Genomic DNA, 22,923 nt, shown 5'->3' with positions numbered 1-22,923 from the left:
TCCTTAATGAGCATATGTACTATATCCCTAATTAAATTGAAGTTCAACTCAAATCGAATCATATAGTCTTGATTTTCTTTTGTTTAAAACTATAGAACCGTCTCCGATTTGATTCTAATTCTGATTAGCTTAAGTTCAACACCAATGCTAAACACATAGATTTAATTTTAGTTATTAGTGATACGAATGTATTTTCTTTTTATGCTCTCTCTTTTCGTGTTGTACGAGTGAATATTTCCAAACGCCAAACGATTAGGGCTGACTTATCGGCGTTTAGTAGTTGGAATTGGATTCCATTTCTTATTCAACTGAAGAACCGACTCCAAAGTTGGTAGGTGTGAAGTGTTGTTTGACTCATTGGAAGGAACACAGACAAGACTCACAGCCACATATCTCATACTGCTATACCAAACGTGGTCTAAAAGCACCCTCGATTTAAAGCATGCAGGCGAAGAAGTCAATCGGGTTTGGTGGCGTTGACTAATTCACCCGTCTCGGTCAAAATATATGGCTCGTTTATTATTATTATTATTATTATTATTATTATATGAATCGGCCGGTCGAGTTCACGTGTGTTGGAAATGAACAAGTATCATAAGTATTTGGATGTTGGCTAAACATGTATCATCTCACTTATATATATATATATATATATATATATATATATATATATATATATATATATATTCTAAACCCCGAATTCTATCACGTCAAGAAGAAAGTTCATCTTGCTATTGTCTAAAAGGTTTCATTCTACACACCTTTAAGAATCAAAAGTCCAACACCACACCTCGGCGAGAAGAATTTAAGAGAGATGTGCACCTCTAGTCCACTCTGCTTTGGCTGATGCCAGGTAGAGTCTTGTGTCTTCTAGTATTCTACAGATGACAGCAACGCCGAGAAGTAAACTGTTCCTTTCCCTTTGTTCGTCCACATGCTGACACACCTGATCTCATTCATCCGCCACAAGGCGGCAAGAAGAAACCTTGGAATAAATGCATCAATTCTGGGTGGGATCGTCTCCATGCATCTCCATGGAAGATTTGTCCTGCCTACCGCAAGCAGACTCGGTCAAGAATATTTAGGTCTTAAAGTATGCATACAATTGATTACATCCCATGCACGTTTGTGCATTGAATTCTAGGCAATTAATTTAAGACTATATCTTCTCAGACTCTACATTAACTTAAACTGTGCATTGAATGTTTCCTGGAACTTTAAATCATAGACTCTACATATTATGTTATTCATGACACACAAAAAGTAACGTTGCACCAAATATCACGCCCTTTAAATTACCCATCTCGATCGAACCGGTTTAACCAGACCGGACGTTCGATTTCAAATCAGCATCCCTGTTCGAGTGTCGTATCATTGCGGGAAAGAAAGGACGCAACGTTCTCCATCTCTCCGCAACAACGAGGCTCGACGTCACCACGACCAGGTGAACGAAGAGTGCTGCACCAGGGAAAGTGGCGTGTGATGATGGTCTGTGACCAGGAAGCGAACGGTTGGCTTCACTTCCGCTTTTAAGCACTGGCAGCGACAACGACGACGACCACGGCGCACCAAAACGACAATCCAGTGATCCACGTGTACGGATAGAGTTGCCAAAGCTTGATGTTTAAATCGAATGAACAACGAGCCGACCCGACCGGGTCGAGTCAATACAGGAATAGAACCGGGTCGGGCCGGTGGGTTCGCCAGCTAATTGGGCGAAGTTACATTAAAGTATCGGTGAATTGTACCTAAAATCGCTGCCGATTGACTGCGACCAAGTAAGCGGTCGAAGCTTGTAAGAAACGATGAGCTCCAGACCAACCGCGCTGCTTCGTTGGTCAATAGTGTCGGCCTCGTCGCCTCGTGTGTGTGCGTATATAGAAAAGGGCTTTCCCACTACCACCCCCCAACTCGTCCTCCCAATCCTTTCTCGCTGGCTTCCTGCTTAGCTTCTTCTGCACGCTCCTCTACTGTACATAGTACGCGACGGAGGTGTGGGACACGGAAGGGAGAGGAGAGGTAAAGGGATGGAGGGCATGGAGAGGGCGTGGGACTCCGGGCGGCGGGCGAGCAGGAGCCTGAGCCGGAGCATCAGCAGGGGGATGGGCATGGGGAACTGGGGGATGGAGGACGTGTTCGCGCGGTCGAGCACGCGGGGGAGGTCGTGGGGTAGCCGGAGCGGGGTGGACGACGACGAGGAGGCGCTGCGGTGGGCCGCGCTGGAGAAGCTCCCCACCTACAGCCGCCTGCGCACCGGGATCCTCCGGTCGGTGGTGGCGGAAGGGGAGCAGGGGCGGCGGCAGTACCAGCACAAGGAGGTGGACGTGCGCAAGCTGGGCGTCAACGAGCGCCAGGAGTTCATCGAGCGTGTCTTCAAGGTCGCCGAGGAGGACAACGAGCGCTTCCTCAAGAAGCTCCGCAACCGAATCGACAAGTCAGTCAGTTTTCCCTCCTCCTCCTCCTCTGGTGTTGCACGTTACAACCCAATATGTTGTATCCTATCTTTTCATCACTGGCCATATCCTTTTGCATGATAAAGAACAGAACACGAAAGGCATGACCAAGCAAGCCATCAACCGTGACAAACAGTACCTGCCAATAATTTCGTTTTCCTTTCCTTTCTTTATGACAAGGATTACTACATAAATGGATAACCCAAAGCATACTAAGCTGCCGTAAGGAATCTAGAGGCCATGAGAGAGACAGAGAGGTTAGAAGTTGGAGATCCCATCTTCTAAGCTATTATTGTGTCCTTTTCCCTAATTTAACTTATTCAACATCTTAAATTACAAGTGCATCGGTCATCCAGAAGATAAACAATGGTACGCAGGAAGTTTCTTAGCAATTGGTTGATTTCCAATCACTACAGTACAAATGCTTCTCTCTCCATAATCTAATGTTTATGGTTTTGAAAGCAATGGGCGGCTGTGCTGATGGTGATCGCACAAGTTCTCCGACAATTTGAGACTTGTTTAGCTACATATCACCATCGAAATGATGCAGCTTCTCTTTGACTGATTCCATGTTTGTGATGCAGGGTTGGCATCCAATTACCAACAGTGGAGGTGAGGTTCGAGCATCTGAACGTGGAAGCCAAATGCCATGTGGGGAACAGGGCTCTGCCGTCGCTGGCGAACACGGCCAGGGACATCGCCGAGTCGGCCGTCGGCCTCTTGGGAATCAACCTCACCAAGAGAACCTCTCTCACCATCCTCAAAGATATCTCGGGAGTCATACAACCCTCGAGGTGAACACACTCCAACAAGTTGCAGACATATGAATCGACTCCACTAAAATGGCTAGCTAACAATGGTGATATTTCAGGATGACACTTCTATTAGGCCCTCCATCGTCTGGGAAGACCACCCTTTTGTTGGCTTTAGCTGGAAAACTAGACCCAACTTTGAAGGTTGGTGCCCGACCTCTTTCTTCCTGGGTTTAGTTCGAGCAACCTGAAATAACGCAAATCCTCGACTTGCAGACCAGAGGAGAGATATCATACAATGGATACAGGTTGGAGGAGTTCGTGCCTCAGAAAACTGCAGCTTACATTAGCCAGAATGATGTTCATGTGGGCGAGATGACAGTCAAAGAAACATTCGACTTCTCTGCGAGGTGTCAAGGCGTAGGATCTCGATACGGTACTGATTCAACCCCGTCCCTTTCTCGCCTTCAAACGTTGAAAAGCTACTAGTGTAGAATTTGAGGTTGTGATTCGTGCTGCGGCCGTCGTCATTGTGGATAAGGTTTCCGCCGAGTCCACAGAGTAGCTTGTACTGGAATCGAATGATGAAATGTCATGTTGTCAGATCTTCTGACGGAGCTGGCGAGGAGGGAGAAGGAAGGAGGAATTCTGCCAGAAGCTGAAGTGGATCTGTTCATGAAGGCCACAGCAATCGAAGGAGTGAAGAGCAGCCTGCAAACGGACTACACGCTCAGGGTACGTTCTTCTCACTCCATTTGTGAACGCTTTCAAGGGGGGTCAAACTGGATGCTTGTGCTGGACGCCTCGGGAATCGAAGGAAAACGCTTCTAGATGCGGTGCGACTGTGAGCGAAGAGCGGTTGTCGTCTGTGTTTGACTTAGTCAACGATTTCTGTCCGGGGACGGGTCGTTCGACAATGAACGGAGGGGTGGATGGCGGGTGGGGTCCAGGGAAAGTGGATCCCATGGTGTAAATATTTAATAGATTTTTTGAATAATAGAAAAAGAATAAATTATATAAGATAATTTTCTTTCATATTTCAATATAAGAGTAATTAATTTGGTACTTTTTATTAAAAAATATCTTTTTCAATCATTATTATTATTATTATTATTATTATTATTATCTCTCATTCGTTCCAGTATAGTTTCATTTTTGAGCTACAAGAGTTTTGTGGTGGAGTCACAGAGGATAAAGAAGAGGCTAAGCATGGCGTTGACTGTCGTTAAATGCTGCAGATACTTGGGCTGGACATTTGCGCCGATACAATTGTGGGCGATGAGATGCAGAGAGGGATCTCCGGAGGTCAAAGGAAGCGCGTCACCACAGGTTCTTACCTTGCAAATTAATCTTGGAACAGTGCTTGAACAGTTTCCTTCCTTGAATGCGGAACTCAAAGACTTGCATGGGGCATGGCGCGATGCAGGTGAGATGATCGTCGGGCCGACCAAAGTGCTGTTCATGGACGAAATATCGACCGGCCTCGACAGCTCCACCACCTTCCAGATCGTGAAATGCCTGCAGCAGATCGTCCACCTGGGTGAGGCCACCATCCTCATGTCCCTCCTTCAGCCGGCGCCCGAGACCTTCGAGCTCTTCGACGACATCATCCTCCTCTCCGAGGGCCAGATCGTGTACCAGGGCCCCCGCGAGTTTGTCCTCGAGTTCTTCGAGGCCTGCGGCTTCCGCTGCCCCGAGCGCAAAGGCACCGCCGACTTCTTGCAGGAGGTAAGTGAACAGAGCACCGGCTGCACTTCTCCCCGACCAGAAGCGTGCGCGCTCGACCCTCGATGATCTCAATCTTGGTCGCAGGTCACGTCGAGGAAGGACCAGGAGCAGTACTGGGCGGACAAGGAAAGGCCGTACCGCTACATCTCCGTCTCCGAGTTCGCGCAGTGCTTCAAGCGATTCCACGTCGGTCTTCGTCTGGAGAACGAGCTCTCCGTCCCCTTCGACAAGTCGCAGAGCCACAAGGCCGCCTTGGTCTTCTCCAAGAAGTCTGTTTCCACCTCCGAGCTCCTCAAGGCCTCGTTTGCCAAGGAATGGCTCCTCATCAAGCGCAACTCCTTCGTCTACATCTTCAAGACCGTTCAGGTAACGCCACAAACCCGTCGTCTTTGCTCGTTGCTCATCATCTCGGTGTCCCACGATTGACATCGTCTTCCGGTTCGATCCGCGTGAAGATTGTCATGGTGGCGCTCATAGCGTCAACCGTGTTTCTGAGGACTCGCATGCACACGAGGAACGAGGACGATGGCGTCATCTACATTGGAGCGCTCCTCTTCGGGTTGATCGTGAACGTCTTCAATGGTTTCGCGGAGCTGTCCATCGCCATCTCGCGACTCCCGGTGTTCTACAAGCACAGGGACCTGCTCTTCTATCCGGCATGGATATTCACCTTGCCCAACTTTCTCCTCCGGATTCCCATATCGATCCTGGAAACCGTGGTTTGGACTGTCATGACCTACTACACCATAGGCTATGCTCCGGAGGCCAGCAGGTAAACTTCGAGCTCAGCTCCAAAAGACTTGCTGATCTGCTTTTCTGAGCCGTGGCGCTCACTGTTCTCTGCGTCACAGGTTCTTCAAGCAGCTGGTGCTGGTGTTCCTGATCCAGCAGATGGCGGCAGGGCTGTTCAGAACTGTCGCGGGTCTTTGTAGGTCCATGATCATCTCCAACACCGGTGGGGCTCTGTCCGTGCTCATCATCTTTGTTCTTGGAGGCTTCATTCTACCCAAAGGTACTCATTCAGGACACAAAACAATGCAAGTCCATCTTACTGACAAGATCTTCACTGCTCACCGAACCTTCTCTTTCTTCGCCGACAGATGTGATTCCGAAATGGTGGATATGGGGCTTCTGGATTTCGCCACTTACCTACGGATACAATGCTTTAGCGGTGAACGAGTTTTTGGCTCCGAGGTGGATGAACAAACCGGTAAGTTCCTCGTTACCCATGAAACGTGATATCTTTTTGATAAGCCATCCTTTGTCGTCGTCGGCACAAACATAAAACCGTACGAGCTCATCTAATGCGGATAATTCGACGCGACAAACGATTACTTATCACTCGTGCAACTCCTATAAGTCTTATACTGTTTTGATGGAGAGATTTGTGCGTTCGGTGACAGTCATCAGATGATCGACCATTAGGAAGGGCAATCCTCGAAAACGCTAATGTCTTCCCGGAGGCTAGATGGTATTGGATTGGTGCCGGTGCGCTTCTGGGATTCAGCATCCTCTTCAATTTGCTTTTCACCTTCTTCCTCATGTATCTGAATCGTAAGGCCTCAACCTCTCTCTCTCCGTACATTTCACCTTCCGGTTCTTCTCGGTTGAGCTCAGATTGTTCTTCGACGCAGCTATCGGAAAACCGCAAGCTGTTATATCTGAAGAAACAGCAGCAGAGATGGAGGAAAACCGAGACGAGACAAGAGAGTCGCCGAGAATCAGGAGGGCGGGCTCCGAGAACGATTCTTTACCTCGGGAACTGTCGAAGAGGGACGGAAACAATGCCAGTAAGTGGCGGAATCAGAACACCAACGCTCGCCTTTGTTGCTGTGTTCTAACATGAGCTCATTCTCGCAGGAGAAATGATGGTGCTGCGGATGAGCCCCAGCGGGACGAACAGGCTCAACCGTGACATGTCCATCGATGAGGCCGCCACCGGCGTTGCTCCCAAAAGAGGAATGGTTCTTCCGTTCACGCCTCTGGCCATGTCCTTTGATGAAGTCAGTTACTATGTGGACATGCCTGCGGTGAGCTCTCTCAGTCATTTTTCGAGCTTTGAATCAAGTAGCATGAATCAGTAACGATGGATGCACCGATTTGCTCACCAGGAAATGAAAGATCAAGGAGTCACAGAAGATAGGCTGCAGCTCCTAAGGAACGTAACAGGGGCGTTCCGGCCGGGCGTCCTCACAGCCCTCATGGGCGTGAGTGGGGCTGGGAAAACCACCCTCATGGATGTTTTGGCTGGCAGAAAGACCGGTGGGTACGTCGAGGGGGATATCCGCATCTCCGGCTATCCCAAGAACCAAGAGACTTTCGCAAGGATTTCCGGGTATTGTGAGCAGAACGATATCCACTCACCTCAGGTCACCGTCCGGGAGTCCTTGATATACTCTGCTTTCCTCCGTCTCCCCAAGGAAGTCAGCGACGGAGAAAAGCTGGTGAGTCCAATCGGTCTTGGCATTCGTGCAGGGGAAGTGATATATGTGACGTACTAAAGGTAATCCCTGTGATCTCAGAAATTTGTCGATGAGGTGATGGAGCTGGTGGAGCTCGACAACCTGAGAGACGCCATAGTGGGACTGCCGGGCATCACAGGGCTGTCCACGGAACAAAGAAAGAGACTGACGATTGCCGTGGAACTCGTTGCTAATCCCTCGATCATCTTCATGGACGAACCAACCTCAGGCCTCGATGCAAGAGCAGCCGCCATCGTCATGAGAACCGTGAGGAACACAGTCGACACCGGAAGAACTGTTGTTTGTACGATCCACCAGCCAAGCATCGACATATTCGAGGCCTTCGATGAGGTCTGTCCATCTCGAAACGCTTCTCCGTGAGATCATACAATAATGCATGCATGCTTGCTTAATGCTTATGTTTCTGATCATGCAACAGCTGCTGCTCATGAAAAGAGGCGGCCAAGTGATCTACTCTGGACCATTGGGAAGAAACTCTCACAAGATAATCGAATACTTCGAGGTAAATTTGAAGTCATCATTAGCTGCATTGTTGATTACGGCATGGTGAGAACGAGAAACGACAGCTCTTGCTTTCCATGTTTCAGGCAATTCCTGGAGTTCCAAAGATCAAGGACAAGTACAATCCTGCGACATGGATGCTGGAAGTCAGTTCGGTTGCAGCTGAAGTACGTCTACAGATGGACTTCGCCGAGTACTACAAATCATCAGCTCTCTACCAGTAAGTAGTGAAACTGAGAGATCAGTGGCCATGCAGATATGAACTGATTACTGATAAGCTTTGTTTTGCTTGCAACGAAACTATGGCCACCAGGCGCAACAAAGCATTGGTTGGTGAGCTCAGTAATCCGGCATCAGGAACAAATGATCTCTACTTCCCCACGCAGTTCTCCGAGTCTTCTTGGGGGCAGTTCAAGGCCTGCCTCTGGAAGCAATGGTGGACCTACTGGAGGAGCCCTGATTACAACCTGGTCAGATTTTTCTTCACCTTGGTCACTGCTCTGTTGCTAGGCTCCATATTTTGGAGAATTGGCCATAAGAGGTACGTAGACGCAGGACATGCTGTTCTCTCATCTCTTGGGATGCACAGAGATTCACCGGTGGTTTTCCTCTGTGCTGCAGTGGAAGTGCAAACAATCTTAGGATCGTCATCGGGGCGATGTATGCGGCGGTCTTGTTCGTCGGCGTCAACAACTGCTCGACGGTGCAACCACTGGTAGCGATCGAGAGGACGGTGTTCTACCGAGAAAGGGCTGCTGGAATGTACTCCGCTTTACCGTATGCCATGGCTCAGGTAAGGGGGAGCGTTGCTGATTCAAGCGTTAATGCGACGGTGTAATTATCATCGAATGCTTGGATCCAATGGCGTTGAATCGCTGCAGGTGCTCGTGGAAATCCCGTACGTGGTGATTCAGGCAGCGTACTACTCGCTCATCGTCTACTCCATGATGAGCTTCCAGTGGACAGCGGCAAAATTCTTTTGGTTCTACTTCATCTCCCTCTTCTCCTTCCTTTACTTCACTTACTATGGCATGATGACCGTGTCACTGTCACCGAACCATCAAGTTGCTGCGATCTTTGCCTCCACCTTCTACTCCGTCTTTAACCTCTTCTCAGGCTTCTTCATCCCCAGACCGGTAAGTTTCTCCTGTTCGATCTTGCCATTTACTTTTGTCGTGTGGAGTTCCTATCAGTAACCCAAGGTTCTGTGATGGATTGCAGAGGATTCCCAAATGGTGGGTGTGGTACTACTGGATTTGCCCATTGCAATGGACGGTGTACGGTCTCATAGTAACACAGTACGGGGATTTAGAGAGCTACATCAGTGTGCCTGGCTCGGAAACCCCAATAAGGACCAAGGACTACGTGAAGGACCATTTTGGATACCACACTGACTTCATGCCTGTGGTGGCCATCGTGCTGGTCGGCTTTGCTCTCTTCTTTGCTTTCATGTTTGCTTACTGCATCAAGAAGCTCAACTTCCAGCAGAGGTAGGCGGAGAGAGGGGTGGTGATGATGAGTCCCCATCGCTTCAGCACAGAGAGAGAGAGAGAGAGAGAGAGAGAGAGAGAGGTCCAAAGCGGCTTCTCGGATTTTGTAGATTAAGGTTTCCTTGCGCTATTCATACGTGTTCTAATATTCGACTGCGAGGACGATTGATTTAGTTGTAAATATAGTGATGATTGTATGAAGCAAGTTGTATTGATTTAATGAGCGAAAGTATTGACTTCAGATCACTTGTTCTAAAGTAAATTTGATACGACACTCCAAAGCAAAGATGAAAAGTCAATCCCTAATCACTCCTCGATCGGTCAGACAAGTTTATATAATGAATGAAGAGACAAATCCTGATCGACCCTCATTGTTCGAGCTGAGATTTCTCGGTCTCCCTAACAATGGCGGAATAGGACATTAAAAGTTCTTGATCCTTCTTCTACTGGAAGAAGGAAGGAGACGCAAGGCGAGAGAAACAACAAAAGACACCACACGGCAGCGGAGAGGAAGCTTCCGCCGATGGAAGCAGAGTAAGCAGGGCGGAGGGGGCGGGAATCTATTGACGGCAACAGGGGGGAGAGGACGGGAATCCGCTGACGGCAGCGGAGAGGAAACTTTCACCGACGGAAGAAGCAGGGAGAGGGAGGCAGGAATCCGCCGACGGCAGCGGAGAGGAAGCTTCCGCCGGCGGAAGCAGTTGAAGCAGGGGGGAGGGGCCAGGAATCCACCAACAACAGCGGAGAGGAAGTTTTCGTCCGTGGAAGCAGAGGAAACAGGAGGGGGGGGGGGGGAGGGAGGGGCCAGGAATCCACCAACGGCAGCGGAGAGGAAGCTTTCGCCCGTGGAAGCAGGGGGGAGGGGGGCGGGAATCCTCCGACGGCAGCGGAGAGGAAAGCTTCCGCCGACGGTTTTTAACCCTAAAACAGAAGTCGAGAGAAAGAAAATAAAGAGCCGTGAAGCGCAGGTTAGAAGCCAAAATGAAGCGTGAGCAAAATATTATACGTCTATTTTTTCTTATGATTTTTAATAATCATAATTTATAAGATATTTATAAATATAATTTTTAAGAATTATAATAAAAAGATTAAAGTTAATATAACACACATAAAAACTATTTCAATAGTATTTATTTAAATCACGATAAAAAAAAAATTACGGCTAATTTGTTTTAATGAGAGATCGATTAGAGGGCTAATCCCCTATGCAAAAGCATTTCTCTCTCTCTCTCCCCCAACTCTTTACCTCGGATCTCCACCAACTTGTATTAGAATGACAATCTTAAAATACGACACCTATCTTTTTTTGTAGGTCTCCGAGGAGTTCCACCCAGACAGTAGACGAACATTTTCGGCGCGTCGAGTTGACCGTTGACCAAATCCATATCAGGTTTCGATCGGATCGAGTCGTTCCTGTCATCTCCGTGAGCGATCGATCAACTTTGGAGATGACACTTTCCGCACGGACGAAGAGAAGGGGCGAAAGCAACGATGAGATTTGCATTGGCTGTGCATAACCAGACGCGTAAATGGAACTGCAAAACATTCCGTCAGAAAACTGATCAGCAGAAAATGTTTAGAATTAGAGGAGATTAATCGGAAAGTGTTGGCGGATGGTTTCCGTCTCGGGCATTTCTACCGCTGTCTTCCGGCACAACCGTGGTCGGCGTGCAGGTGCAGCAGATGGCGCGTGGAGGATTCCGGCGAGCCGTGTCCCTTGTTGCTCGGCCCAGAAGGCGGCACGCGCTTCCTGCTGGCACCCGCCTCCGACTCCTTCTCTGCTAATGTTGAGCTTCTCCTTGGAGCCTTCGGAGCTTCGCCGGCGGAAGCCGGGGGAGGGTGTGGCCTCGCCGAGGACGCTCCATTGGTCACGAGAAGGAGAAGAAGAAGGGCTGACACCAGTAGCTGGACGAGGATGGCAGCCATGTCATGACGGGTGGTGACAAACCATCGAGTGGGTGTATATATGGCCTCTTCCGGTCATAACAATCGGCGGTACCAAAGCACTCAAATAGGTGGGCTTTTGACTTGAGATCACTTGCCATTAACCAACGAGTAATCTCGACCCAAAAAGATGGGTACGGAGAGAAAAAGGAGGAGGAGGTTGGAGAACGCCTGGCTTTCTTTCAATAGGTGCCTTCAAAAGCTTGGCTTGTTCTCAGTGAATCATATCGAGTTCTGCTCTCGGTGAATCGATTCCTAGAGTGTTTTAGGACGGATCTCCATCCCTGTAAAGATCCGATGTTGCTTCGCTGGATGATGGAATCGCCATTAGTGCTCATCTCTAGCTGTATCGATCGGTGGATGAGTAGATCTCGATCGAAGAAAGGACGGAGGAAATAAAGTGGAACGATCATCGATCGTCATCCACCCACAACACAGTTCGGACGTCGACGTCCGATGCTTTTTAGATCAATTTGTAGTAGAAAAACTTGAATTTTCTTTACGGCAGACACACTTTCTGATTTAATCAAATAAATTTAACTGGTCTTATGATTACACGACTGGTTGAAGAAGATAATGAGAGGAACACAGTTGCATTATGCAGGAAAAGGACTTTGGTGTGACGACTACCTCCTCAAAGTTGCATGGAATAATGGAGTTGGTGTGTTGCAGCTGCTGTCAATTATACTACTTTGAGCTCGAGTGCCGCCGCAATGTGTTGGATAAGAGCCGTGGCATACTTGGACTAAAATAATTGAGTCGAGGAAGAAAAAGTCATGGATAAACTCTATACTTGGACAAACATTCATATCTATAAGTTTCTAATCTTATCCCTTATCCCTACTTTTGGCATATTATAATTATAATTATATATATAAAAGTCTTTTATTTAATAAAGGTAGCATCACTTTGTTTTATAGCCTGAATTATTTGTTATGGTACTAATAAGCATAAAAGCCTATGTTGATAGTGAAGCTGAACCAACTCGGCCCTGAATGAGCTCCGTATTATCAAGTCGAATGTGCTTTTATGTGCTTTTCATGATCATCGTATCATCATGTGAATCATACGTCATCAAATTAATCATGTTTCCAAGTTGACTGTATGTCACACCATAAAAGTAAGCATGCCGTCGAGATAACTTTATCTCTAAGTCGAATATTTCTTCGAGTCAATTGTATTATCGAGGTAGGCATAACTCTAAGTCGATTATATCTTTGCATAGATCATAACCTTAAGGTGATCACGATTTTAAGTTGATTGCACCCTTAAGACAGTCAAACGATCAAGACAATAGCATCTCCAAGTCAGTCACTTCAAGCATCTTGAAGAGATTTGTAGCTGCAGAACATGAATAGCAAACACCCAGCAATTTGTGGACATCTCTAATTGTCATGACATCGAGCAAAACGGGTAAAGATGCACTTAACACATACATATATGATATCTCAAGATTCAGCCTCAACTGAAGCATCGAAATTAGGAAGAGTTAAATAAGAAATCATTTACTACTATCCAATATATAATAAAGATGATATAATAAACAATCTAAAACCAATGATCCTATCATTTATGATACAAATAATGAATATGACAGATCAACCATCTTATTTTTTATATTTTTATATTATAATCAAGTATATATATATATATATTTATAATTAGGTTTATATAATTTAATTAATATATATATATATATATATATATATTTTAAAAAAAAATATAAAAATCAAAATATTAAAAAAAAAATAAAATTGTAATTAGTCCTCAAAATAAACCCGACAAGCGAGGGCGGTTTTGTCGGACGCTATACCGAGAGAAGAGAATGGGGCGGCGGTCCAAACCGTCATATGAGTCATTTTCCAGTGAATTCCCACAAAATAAAAACCCCTTCGAGACTCGACGATTTCATTCCGTGCCGCCTTCCCCATCGCCTCTTTTTCGTTGTCTCTCTCCCTCGTTCGAATCGCTCCTGGACCGTCCGATCCGCCTTATCTATCCCCATCGCCGTCTGCCTCGGCCTCCCCTTCCCTTCCCGCGCGCGAACCATAAGGAATGCCGCCGAGCTCCGAAGGCAGCGACCTCGCCGACCGCGAGCTCTACTCCATCCCCTCCTCTGCGAGTACCGTAACCATTCCCCTCTCCTTCGTCGATCGGCGTTCCTTTTTTCTTTGGGGGCTAGGGTTAGGGTTTTGTCTCTCGACCTTTCATCGCTCTTTCTTTGGTCTTTGATCAGGTTGGTTCCGGTGGGATGACATCGACGACACGGAGCGGCGGTGTTTGCCGGAGTTCTTCGACGGCTCCTCTACCTCACGGAACCCTAGAGTCTACAAGGAGTACCGCGATTTCATCATCAGCAAGTACCGGGAGGACCCCACCAAGTGCATTACCTTCACCGAGATCCGAAAGTCTATGATCGGCGATGTCGGGTATCTCCACAAGGTGTTCTTGTTCCTGGAGAAGTGGGGATTGATCAATTTTGGGGTGAAGGTGCCGAAGACATCAGTGGAGGATGCTGGGCCGAAGGTTGTGGTGGAGGAAGGGCCGCCGGCGGATGTGCAGGTGGTGCCAGCATGCATACCGCAGAGGAAGCTGGTGGGAATGGCGTCGTCTGTGGGTGGAGAGAATGGATTCAAGTTGCCCCCATTGACGTCGTACTCAGATGTATTTGGAGATTGGTTGCCAAAGAGGGGACTGGTGTGTGGAATATGTGGGGATCAGTCCGCTGCTGGAGGATATGAGTCGTTACAGGTATCTTTAAACTTTCCTTTCTTGCGACCGATCTAGAATTGCCATGTTTTTTTTTTTTAATTGTGTTGAATGTTAATTAAAGGTATGCATACTTTATCTATTCAAACTTTGTTGCTCAAGGAATTCAACTACAATTTTTGCTTAGAACTCTCACAGTTTTGTGGTTACCATTTGACCAAATTTAGGTGTCTGAATCAGAGTTGGTAGCTTGTTGAATGTTCAATATACAATTAGGAGATATGTTACTTCGATACCAGAAATAGCTCAAGAACATTCATTAGTTTCATTGGGGAAAACATTCATGGATTTGTGAGATCACAGGAAGAAAGGATAATGGGTATGCATGTCATTCTGACCAAACTATGTTAGAGGTCATGGGTGTCATAGTCTGACCTGTTGGAAATTCTTTTTCCATGTTAACTTGCTAGTACAAATGTAACTTTTTCCCTTTGTTTAAGAATGACAAGTTATATGTCCCTATGGAAATACAATTAATTAGAGCTTTTCATTGCATTAGTTTTTAACAGTGCAGCAGCATCAAATTATGTGAATGCTAAGACTTAGAACTAGGTCAATAGAAGAAAATCAAAGTTTGGTTTGTTAGCCAAACACTTCCAACAAGTTTGGAAGGTCCTTGACGCAGATGACTTAAGATATTGTTTTGTTATCCTTTGCTTCTACAACCATTATATATATATATATATATTCTTAAGAGTGAGAATAAGAAAAATGGACATGTACATGACACTTTAATGGTTTCCTACTAATAACATCGACTTTAGCATTTTGGACCAGTTATCTTTGGTAAAATGGAGTAGGACCATGAAGGTTATAATGTGTGCTTTGGTGGAAGCCATCTAGGATCAATCTTATATAGAACCTTAGGGGAAGATTCTAACTATATGTGGAGCTTTAGTGAGGATGTCAAGACTTGGGGTGAGATTTTTTTATACTTAAATAATCAATGTTCGTAATTTCATACTGTACCGGAATATCGAGTTTAGCTCGATACGGTGCGGTATGAGTCTATTGAGCGGTATGCTCTAGCGTATCGCTCGGTATATAATAATAATAATAATAATAATAATAATAATAATAATAATAATAATAATAATAATAATAATAATAATAATAATAAGTTAAAAAATAAAAAAGGGCAATGTCGCTTTGTTTCTTCTCCCCACACGGGGAGAAGAAACCTCGCTTTCTTCTCCCTGTTGAGGCTTCTTCTCCTGGTGCGGATGAGGAGAAGTCATCGACGACGTCGAGGTCTCGTCGCCTCAGACGAGGAGGAGGCGACATCTCATTTGCGGTGTCTGGTGAGGGAGGGCGGCGATGGATTGGGATCGTCGAGGGAGAGCGGCGTCGGATCTCTAGATTCTTTCTTTTCTTCTCCCTCTTCTTCCTTCTCCCTCGAGTAATACCGCCCCGTAGCGGGCTGCGACGGTCGAAATCAACCATCAACAGCCCCAATCAATGGTACCGCTTGGTAGTGAGCGGTCCGTGTACCGGTCTGCTGGTGGATTGGTACGTATCGTCCGGTATAGACGGTATCATTGGAAATTAAAAACCGAGCAAATAATCATACATTTATAGAATTGGAAACAAAAAGACATTTATGTAAGTCTTGATGGCTTACCATTAGTAATGTAGTTTAAGCATTTCAAGCCATGTGATCAGATCCAATCCAGACAAGCTTTTGGGCTAATAAACTGCTTGGATTGCTACATGGGCCCCTTGATGCCAGTGCTGAGTTTGTTTGCATTTATGGACGACAAAAGAACAAGAATTGATGGCCTTATTATCTGCTGCATATGCTGGACATGTTATTTCAACATGAGCTGATGTGATGATGCAACTTAACAAGCCATCTACAGTTGATGTATTTGAGGGTTTTCAGTGTTAGGAATTATGGGGTTGCTTGAAAGGTTTTTATGGTTTAATCAGAACTAAATTATATCAATATTTTGGCTTTTTTTATGCCTTCCGTATATATCGTGATACTAGAAAGATTGCTATGTCTTGATATATGGTAAACTCCACATTGTCTCCTATCATAATTTTTCAGGATGGAGTGATGGTATGTTCAAAATGTTCTAAAAATAATAGTCAGGCTGATGGTAGAACAACAGAGGACTCAAATCATCAGGTGGATGATGATGCTAAGGCAGAAGGTAGTGCTAACAATGTAATTAGTGCATGGACAGATGCAGAGACACTACTCCTTCTAGAAGCTGTCCTAAAGCATGGAGATGACTGGGCTCTTATTGCTCAGCATGTACGAACCAAGAGTAAGCTTGATTGTATTGCAAGGCTTATACAACTGCCTTTTGGTGAGCATATTCTGGGCTCAATTAATGGTACATGTGCTAATAGTAACTTGATAACTCAAGCGACTGATGTCAAAAAGCAATCCTTAATAAATGAGCCACCACAAGAGCTTATCAAAACAGATTTGCACATCCAAACCGATGAGAGAGATCTTGTGGAAGAACCTATGGCAGAACGTCCTCTAAAGAGAAGATGCTTGCCGTCCTTTGTACATGTTGCAGATTCACTAATAAAGCAGGTATAAGTTGGCTTTACATTGATTTTATCGGTGTAATTTGCATAACCCTTGATGGGAACTTTATTCATGTGCATATTACAGAACAACTAATATCTTCTTTGGTAGGTAGCTGGCTTTTCTACTGTTGCTGGCGCACAGATTGCTACTGCAGCAGCAGATGCAGCTATTGTGGCACTGTGCAGCGAAAATATATCTGCAAGGAAGCACATTTCGATCAATAAGTATGGGGAAAATGATTTACTTTATACTAACAATGATCATAACAGGTTGGTTTTCCCCCTTTTTTGTATAGCTATATCTAAAAGAGAGAAAAAATGCCCATTCTCTGCATATTATGTTATAGTCATTTCAGTGGATTGAAGATTGAAGATCAGGATATGGAGTTGCATAAACAGACAGGTATGCTATCTATATTATTGTCCTGGCATCAAATCTGTACTTATCGGCTAGTTCACTAGTTAGATGCTCTATGAAATCATAGTTCTGCACTGATCTTTGTATTCCTTTTGCTGTTTTAAACTGTTGACCTTTATTCTGGGATGAAGTGTCTTGCACTATCTGCTTGATATGAAGATATAAATTAATGAACAAGCCAATGGAATATTGTGTTTGAGAAAGTAGCTTTATTTATATAATCCCAGGAGCAATTTATTTGTATCGGTGATATAGATTAGTATATTGGCCACATTCTACATAATGTAGATATATTACTACAATGCAGAAGGGAAGGCAGCTCAGTTGCTCTGTAATGATTTCTTCGGATTGTTTTCACTGTATCTAGAGCTACATCGTAATCCATCGATCTCCTTTTGATATATCAGTTGTCTCAGAGAAGAGCTTAAGTGCTACAGCATTTCAAGTAAGGGCTGCCATTGCAACTGCACTGGGGGTAGTAGCTGCTCGTGCCAAGCTACTAGCTGATCAAGAAGAGAGGGAAATAGAACTTCTGATGGCATCCATTATTGAAGTGCAGGTCTTGTCCTCTACCTTATTTTAAATTTGCAATAAAAAAACTTGTTACTTTGGAGCATAGGTCTTCTTTCTTTTTTATTCTTTTCTCCTGGAGTGTGAATATTTTGTGAATTTGCTTAGGTTCGGTAATTGTTAGTTAATTGGTCAGATGTAGCCACTACCAGTGCAAAAGGCATATGCAGATCTTATCATTTAGTCACAGCCTAAATTATATTGTGAAGATGAAAAGTGCATAAAAAATATTTGGGTTTTGTGACGTTCCTTTTCTACAACCAAACATCTTCCGCGGAAAGGAAAAGCTATGAATATTGAAATGACATTGATATTTTCGTAAGAGTTTTCCTATTATTTATAAGATTTATTAAAAGTTATTAATTGTCATTGAAAAAACTGTCTTTAATAAGTTCGGTTAATGATCAGTCAAAATGATTCTTAATTCATTTCGAAAAAGTGAATTCATGTTAATGTATATGTATTTTTTATTTTATCTCAATGTCATGATAGATTTTGATGTGATAAAATTTACTATTTATTTGTTCTTTGATTGCTTTTTTTAAATTTATTAATTTAGTATTTTTTATAGTATACATAAACAGTTCATGCATAAACAGTTCTTATGTGTATTGATTGTTGTTTGACAGCTGAGAAAGACACAATGCAAGATCAAACATTTTGAAGAGTTGGAGTCCATGATGGAGCATGAGTACACACTATTGCAAAAGGTGAAGGAATCTACTCTTGAGGAGTGGGTTACGGTGCTCCAGCAGGCGTTTCAGGCAGGGATCCCAAGATGGAGCGATGATGAATTGCCCAAACCTTTCGCCACCATGTAATATCATCGTCCTATGCCTTACACTTGATAGGTAATTTATATGTTGTGGATAAACCAGTGATGCTAGTGTGATGAAAGTGTTCCTCTTCTTCTAGCTTTTCTGTGTGGCAGGATATGTTGAATTCATTTTATTTGTTTTCGAAAGAAAAATGCACTCTGTGTTACTGATGGAAAAGTTGCAAACAAAAGTTGGACATGCAACGGGTGTCGCCTCGACAAAAAAAAATTGCCTCGTGTGAGGTACACAAACAACGCTTCTGTTATGGGAGTCTAACAAGTCACGAAGCCCATTTCATCCTAAAAACAGACATATCTTCTTCTCGTTGGCTGATGAACTCCCATCATGTAGGAGGAATTCAGGATTTGTGATAGATAGATTTTTTAAGGATGTCTTGGTCTCAAAATTTCTCCAAATGATTTGCTTCTTAAGTAATAGACTTGTCCAATATTGCATTATTTTTTTAATTATAATTTTGACAGAAAGGGTAAGATTTCAATAAATTATCTATATATATATATATATATATACATGCATATATATATATATATAGAGAGAGAGAGAGAGAGAGAGAGGAAAGCAGAAGAATCAATATTGCCCAGGTAGGATTGCAAACACATAAATTAGCCAGGGCAAGCCAGCCAATCATAAAGGAAAGCTTGTGGAATCAATTTGATGTTATAATATCAAACTATCAGATACTTTGAAGTCTTTTGACCAAATTTATTGGTCTTTGATAAGAGATGGAAGGATGGGCTTCCTAGGTTTCACACATTAAAAATATTTTTTTAATATTAAGAATAAAAAATATAATTTTTTTATAAAGGATAAGAGGCTAACACTATATTTGAACTTAGAATCTTACAATAAAATTATCAAAATTTTTACTAACTAGATTAATCAATGTTTCAAAAATATATCAAATAATATTTCAAACCTTTAATCTTTGATAATCTTACTCAACATTGATAATCTTAAAGATTAATCATAATTTTTTAATTTAATTCCACGTCAAAGTGAACTAAGATTAAGATTGACTTAAGCTAACAGAATAATATATTCAGATTGTTATAAGTATTTTGTACTAATAATTCAAGCTCAATGAAACTACATGTACAATTACTATTAAGGTCGAGGAACTCAAATAAGAAAAGATTCCTAATACTAAAACACTATTAATCTTAACTCTTTATTCCAAAAAGATTTCTCAATGGGAGACATCTCTTCCGATTCTTGATGCAGAACAAAACAGCATTATAGATGTAGAACAGATAAGGATTAACGTGCTCACATTACACTTCTATATCATCATTTCTTTCCAAGACAAAAATGTTGCCTTTATCATCCCTTCCTATCCGCATTGACTCATCCACATATCTAAGAAATGCTAAGGTTCAACTTTTTCATCAGATTTAATTCTTTTGGAAGAATATATATATAAAGGATACGTTATTTCAAGCCAACCTTGTGGATTGAAAATGGCAAGGAGGAGGTCCAAATTCTTCTCGAAGATCTTCATCAACTGCCCAATTCCAGTGAATTAACTCAGAGAAAAAAAAAAAATTATTACCTGAGAGAAAGCCTTAAAATTAACATACACACACTACACTCTTTACCTGATCCGGAGTGATGTTTGATCTCTCAAGTTTGATGTCTACTCTCTGCAATAGAAGATCGGATATGTCGATGAGTTTGACAAAGTAACTTGATGTTCAAAAAAGATTTGACTCGTGTATAGCTCCAGAGGGTAGCAAGAACTCTTACAGTTTTGGATGCAATCCTATAGGAAGCCTCGATCGTCAGCTGCCCTGATAGTAGTTGTAGTCCCCTCAAGTTGAACTTAATCACATTTGTTGCCTCCTCCTTTTGAAGATAATGCAGATTTAAAACTCCATTCTTTTTTCTTGAAAATAATTGAGCATGATTTAACATATCGACCAAAGAATATTTTCTTTACAACAATAGACATAAAAGAAGATCAGATATCCTACTTGCTGCAACATGTTCCATACTTCACCTTTTCTTCTTTTGCTTTATACTGTATGAAATCAATTGTGAAGATGCTAAGAACCTCATTTCACTTAACCAACATGGAGTTGCATTGATAAGATTTGGTACTTGTGATTAATGAACCCAAGAAGAAATAGAGTGAGAAGAAAACCTGGAAAGTTATAACTACTATCATTGTTCCTTAGATGTAGGTGAGATAAAAAACTCAGAGAACAAATATCTCAAAGTTCAAGTTAAACTTTCTTTAACTTTACCTTATAATATATTTAGATTGACTAAAATGGTAAATAATCTTTTTCTTTTTTCTAAAGGGTGTGAAGAGGGGATTTGATCATAAAATTATTGATAATGACTTATTGGCTAAACCAATTGACAATTTAAAGGATCTATTTGCTAAGGCTTCGAATCCTCAACCATGATTAAGTAAATCTGGTAATGCCACAACTAAATCAATGTTTTAGGTGTATTAAAATTTTCAGTTGAATCTTTGGTAACTCTAATACATTACCATGAGATCAACATTTTAAGTGTAAAACTTGTTGGCTGAGATTTCAAAGGTACATTAATAGAATTCATAGGATGAGGCTTTGAACTCTTGACCATTGGTGTTCAAATAAATGTTTGAAGTGTTAAAGACATAATTTTGGTGCCAATCACACACACTATATAAGCTTGATTATGTGTAGGCTTATGGTTCTTGTCAAATAACAATCAGCCAGAACCAACAAAAAATAAATAATCCCGATTTATTAAAACATGTTTTCACTGCAAAGTAATGGAAATTGCTTTACCTTTGCAACATTGATTATTTGGAAGAAGTCCCCAAGGCTGATGAAGCCACGCAAACCAAGCTTTGTTCTTGTGGAACCTAATATTGAAATTGTGCTGTAAACAAGCTTCCAGCATCCATCCACCTTTCTTTTTCCCACATGGTCAGTATTTGCAAATATTTTAAAGGTAAAACACATCGAATAATTCATCAGTAAACTAAGATTGCATATTCCTCTCCGGATTTTAGTTGGCTGAAGTTTCTTTCTTTTATTTCAATATGAATGGTGATGTCAATTAATTAATGTTTCTCAATGATCAAAACTTTGTTTATTTGGAATCCTCTCTCTCTATCTCTCTCGAGGATAACAATCGTTTCGCACGAGGAATTGTTGATCCCGTTTGTTTCTGCTATATGAATCGGGGTTTAACGTACCGAAGCATATCGCTCGATACGGGCAGTACATTAATGCACCTTAGTATATCATGTGTCGGTATGCTTAGTACGGCTCAATACATACCGTACCAATAGTTGGTCGATACATCAGTATGGATCGATAATATGAATCATGGTATGAACAACTAACAAAGGTTATGAACAAATGATAGCTTATGTGCGATAGGTGAAGATGTAAGCCACTTTCACTTTGTAAAATAAATATAAAATAACAAACATAAATTAATAATATACTATCAGCATGATACCTAAGTTCCAAAGTATAAGCATAATTTGATTAATTTAAATTCATAATTGACAAAATATGCATGCCCATTGATTTGCAAAACATAAGCTAGTAATATACTATCAACATCGATTAATAAATTCAAAAAAAAAAATCTATAATTTATACCATAAATTATAATTTGATTCATTGGATTCTAAAATTTGATTCGTCATATTACCAACCTTGTCTCGTAGATGGTCGGTAGGATGTGGCGTGGGGTTTCGGGACTCCAGCAGTTCCACAAACCCAGCAATCTCTGATTTCTTCGAAGATGTGGCTCCAAAGATCCCTCTGTCAATGCCTTGATGTATAATGTGATATATCAGCGATCATCATCATCTTCCTCGCAGTCACCATATGTAGCTCGATAAGAGCGTGTTACTTACCGGTCAATGCCTGGTAAAGAGCGGCTTTAACGTCATCAATGGTTCCAAACTGTGCTGTAGATGATGGCCCATCTCTCCCATTGCGATTTGTGCCATCCGCCATTCCGGTAGCCCCTGTCGTCGATGCCGACGCAACCAGGGCCGATGCGGATCGCTTTCGAGATGAATGCCGTCTGTTTTGAGTACCCTTCGCGAGTCGGTTGCGGGGAAACGCTTCGAAGTTGCTCCAAGCCTGAGGAAGCGGCCGGAGGATGAGCGCAGCCATTTGGGGTCGGAAATGGCAGCAGGTGACATGTGGTGTTGGGCCTGCAAAAGGAGAAGACTTCGTGAGGGAGACAGAGAGAGAGAGAGATGAACACGCCTCGCCTGCCATGGTCTAATGGAGAAGCAGCAATGAGTGGCCATGATTCAAATAAAGAGGATAATGCTGGAATTTAGATATCGAGCTTTTTTTTACCCCCAGAGAGATCGATCTCCTTGATCGAGAGCTATGTTACACTGCTCCACCGACCACAGATTCTCCCAGTACAGGAAAAACAAATCATACTGGTAAACAAGATG

The 22,923-nt window shown here is 43.1% G+C and overlaps 3 protein-coding genes and 1 long non-coding RNA gene across 5 annotated transcripts; 2 read left to right on the top strand and 2 right to left on the bottom strand.

Moving 5' to 3' along the window:
- Positions 1–1,911: 1,911 nt before the first annotated feature.
- LOC135593200 (ABC transporter G family member 42-like) lies at positions 1,912–9,648 on the top strand. Its single transcript, XM_065083064.1, has 22 exons — positions 1,912–2,434; positions 3,038–3,247; positions 3,325–3,409; positions 3,482–3,641; positions 3,810–3,940; positions 4,444–4,534; positions 4,632–4,933; positions 5,018–5,299; positions 5,389–5,705; positions 5,785–5,945; positions 6,034–6,143; positions 6,337–6,487; positions 6,568–6,723; positions 6,794–6,963; positions 7,045–7,377; positions 7,456–7,746; positions 7,835–7,918; positions 8,004–8,137; positions 8,231–8,458; positions 8,539–8,710; positions 8,799–9,053; positions 9,139–9,648. The coding sequence occupies exons 1-22, from the start codon at positions 2,028–2,030 to the stop codon at positions 9,409–9,411; spliced, it is 4,503 nt and encodes a 1,500-aa protein (XP_064939136.1). The 5' UTR covers positions 1,912–2,027; the 3' UTR covers positions 9,412–9,648.
- Positions 9,649–9,702: 54 nt separating this feature from the next.
- On the bottom strand, positions 9,703–12,052 carry LOC103998168 (uncharacterized). Its single transcript, XR_010479449.1, has 2 exons — positions 11,047–12,052; positions 9,703–10,942 (listed from the first exon to the last, which is right to left on the bottom strand). It is a non-coding gene; the product is annotated as an uncharacterized LOC103998168 (long non-coding RNA).
- A 1,176-nt stretch (positions 12,053–13,228) lies between these two features.
- Positions 13,229–18,569, top strand: LOC135593198 (SWI/SNF complex subunit SWI3A homolog). 2 transcript variants are annotated; one of them, XM_065083062.1, is made up of 7 exons: positions 13,229–13,473; positions 13,588–14,102; positions 16,171–16,671; positions 16,777–16,937; positions 17,024–17,070; positions 17,493–17,644; positions 18,285–18,569. In XM_065083062.1, the coding sequence occupies exons 1-7, from the start codon at positions 13,407–13,409 to the stop codon at positions 18,474–18,476; spliced, it is 1,635 nt and encodes a 544-aa protein (XP_064939134.1). In that variant the 5' UTR covers positions 13,229–13,406; the 3' UTR covers positions 18,477–18,569. The 2 variants fall into 2 exon arrangements, with proteins under 2 accessions (XP_064939134.1, XP_064939133.1); XM_065083061.1 differs by having other exon boundaries at positions 13,230–13,473; positions 17,015–17,070.
- A 1,069-nt stretch (positions 18,570–19,638) lies between these two features.
- Positions 19,639–22,759, bottom strand: LOC135583819 (fibrillin protein 5 homolog). Its single transcript, XM_065083060.1, has 7 exons — positions 22,363–22,759; positions 22,159–22,277; positions 21,275–21,397; positions 20,238–20,336; positions 20,090–20,134; positions 19,922–19,995; positions 19,639–19,850 (listed from the first exon to the last, which is right to left on the bottom strand). Exons 1-7 carry the CDS (start codon positions 22,733–22,735, stop codon positions 19,766–19,768), a joined length of 918 nt encoding a protein of 305 aa, XP_064939132.1. The 5' UTR covers positions 22,736–22,759; the 3' UTR covers positions 19,639–19,765.
- Between the last annotated feature and the right edge of the window lie 164 nt (positions 22,760–22,923).

Source organism: Musa acuminata, chromosome BXJ1-9 (assembly GCF_036884655.1).
Source record: "Musa acuminata AAA Group cultivar baxijiao chromosome BXJ1-9, Cavendish_Baxijiao_AAA, whole genome shotgun sequence".
Lineage (NCBI taxonomy): Eukaryota > Viridiplantae > Streptophyta > Magnoliopsida > Zingiberales > Musaceae > Musa > Musa acuminata.
Note: the sequence above shows the minus strand (reverse complement) of the source record. Positions and strands in the feature narration are given on the sequence as shown.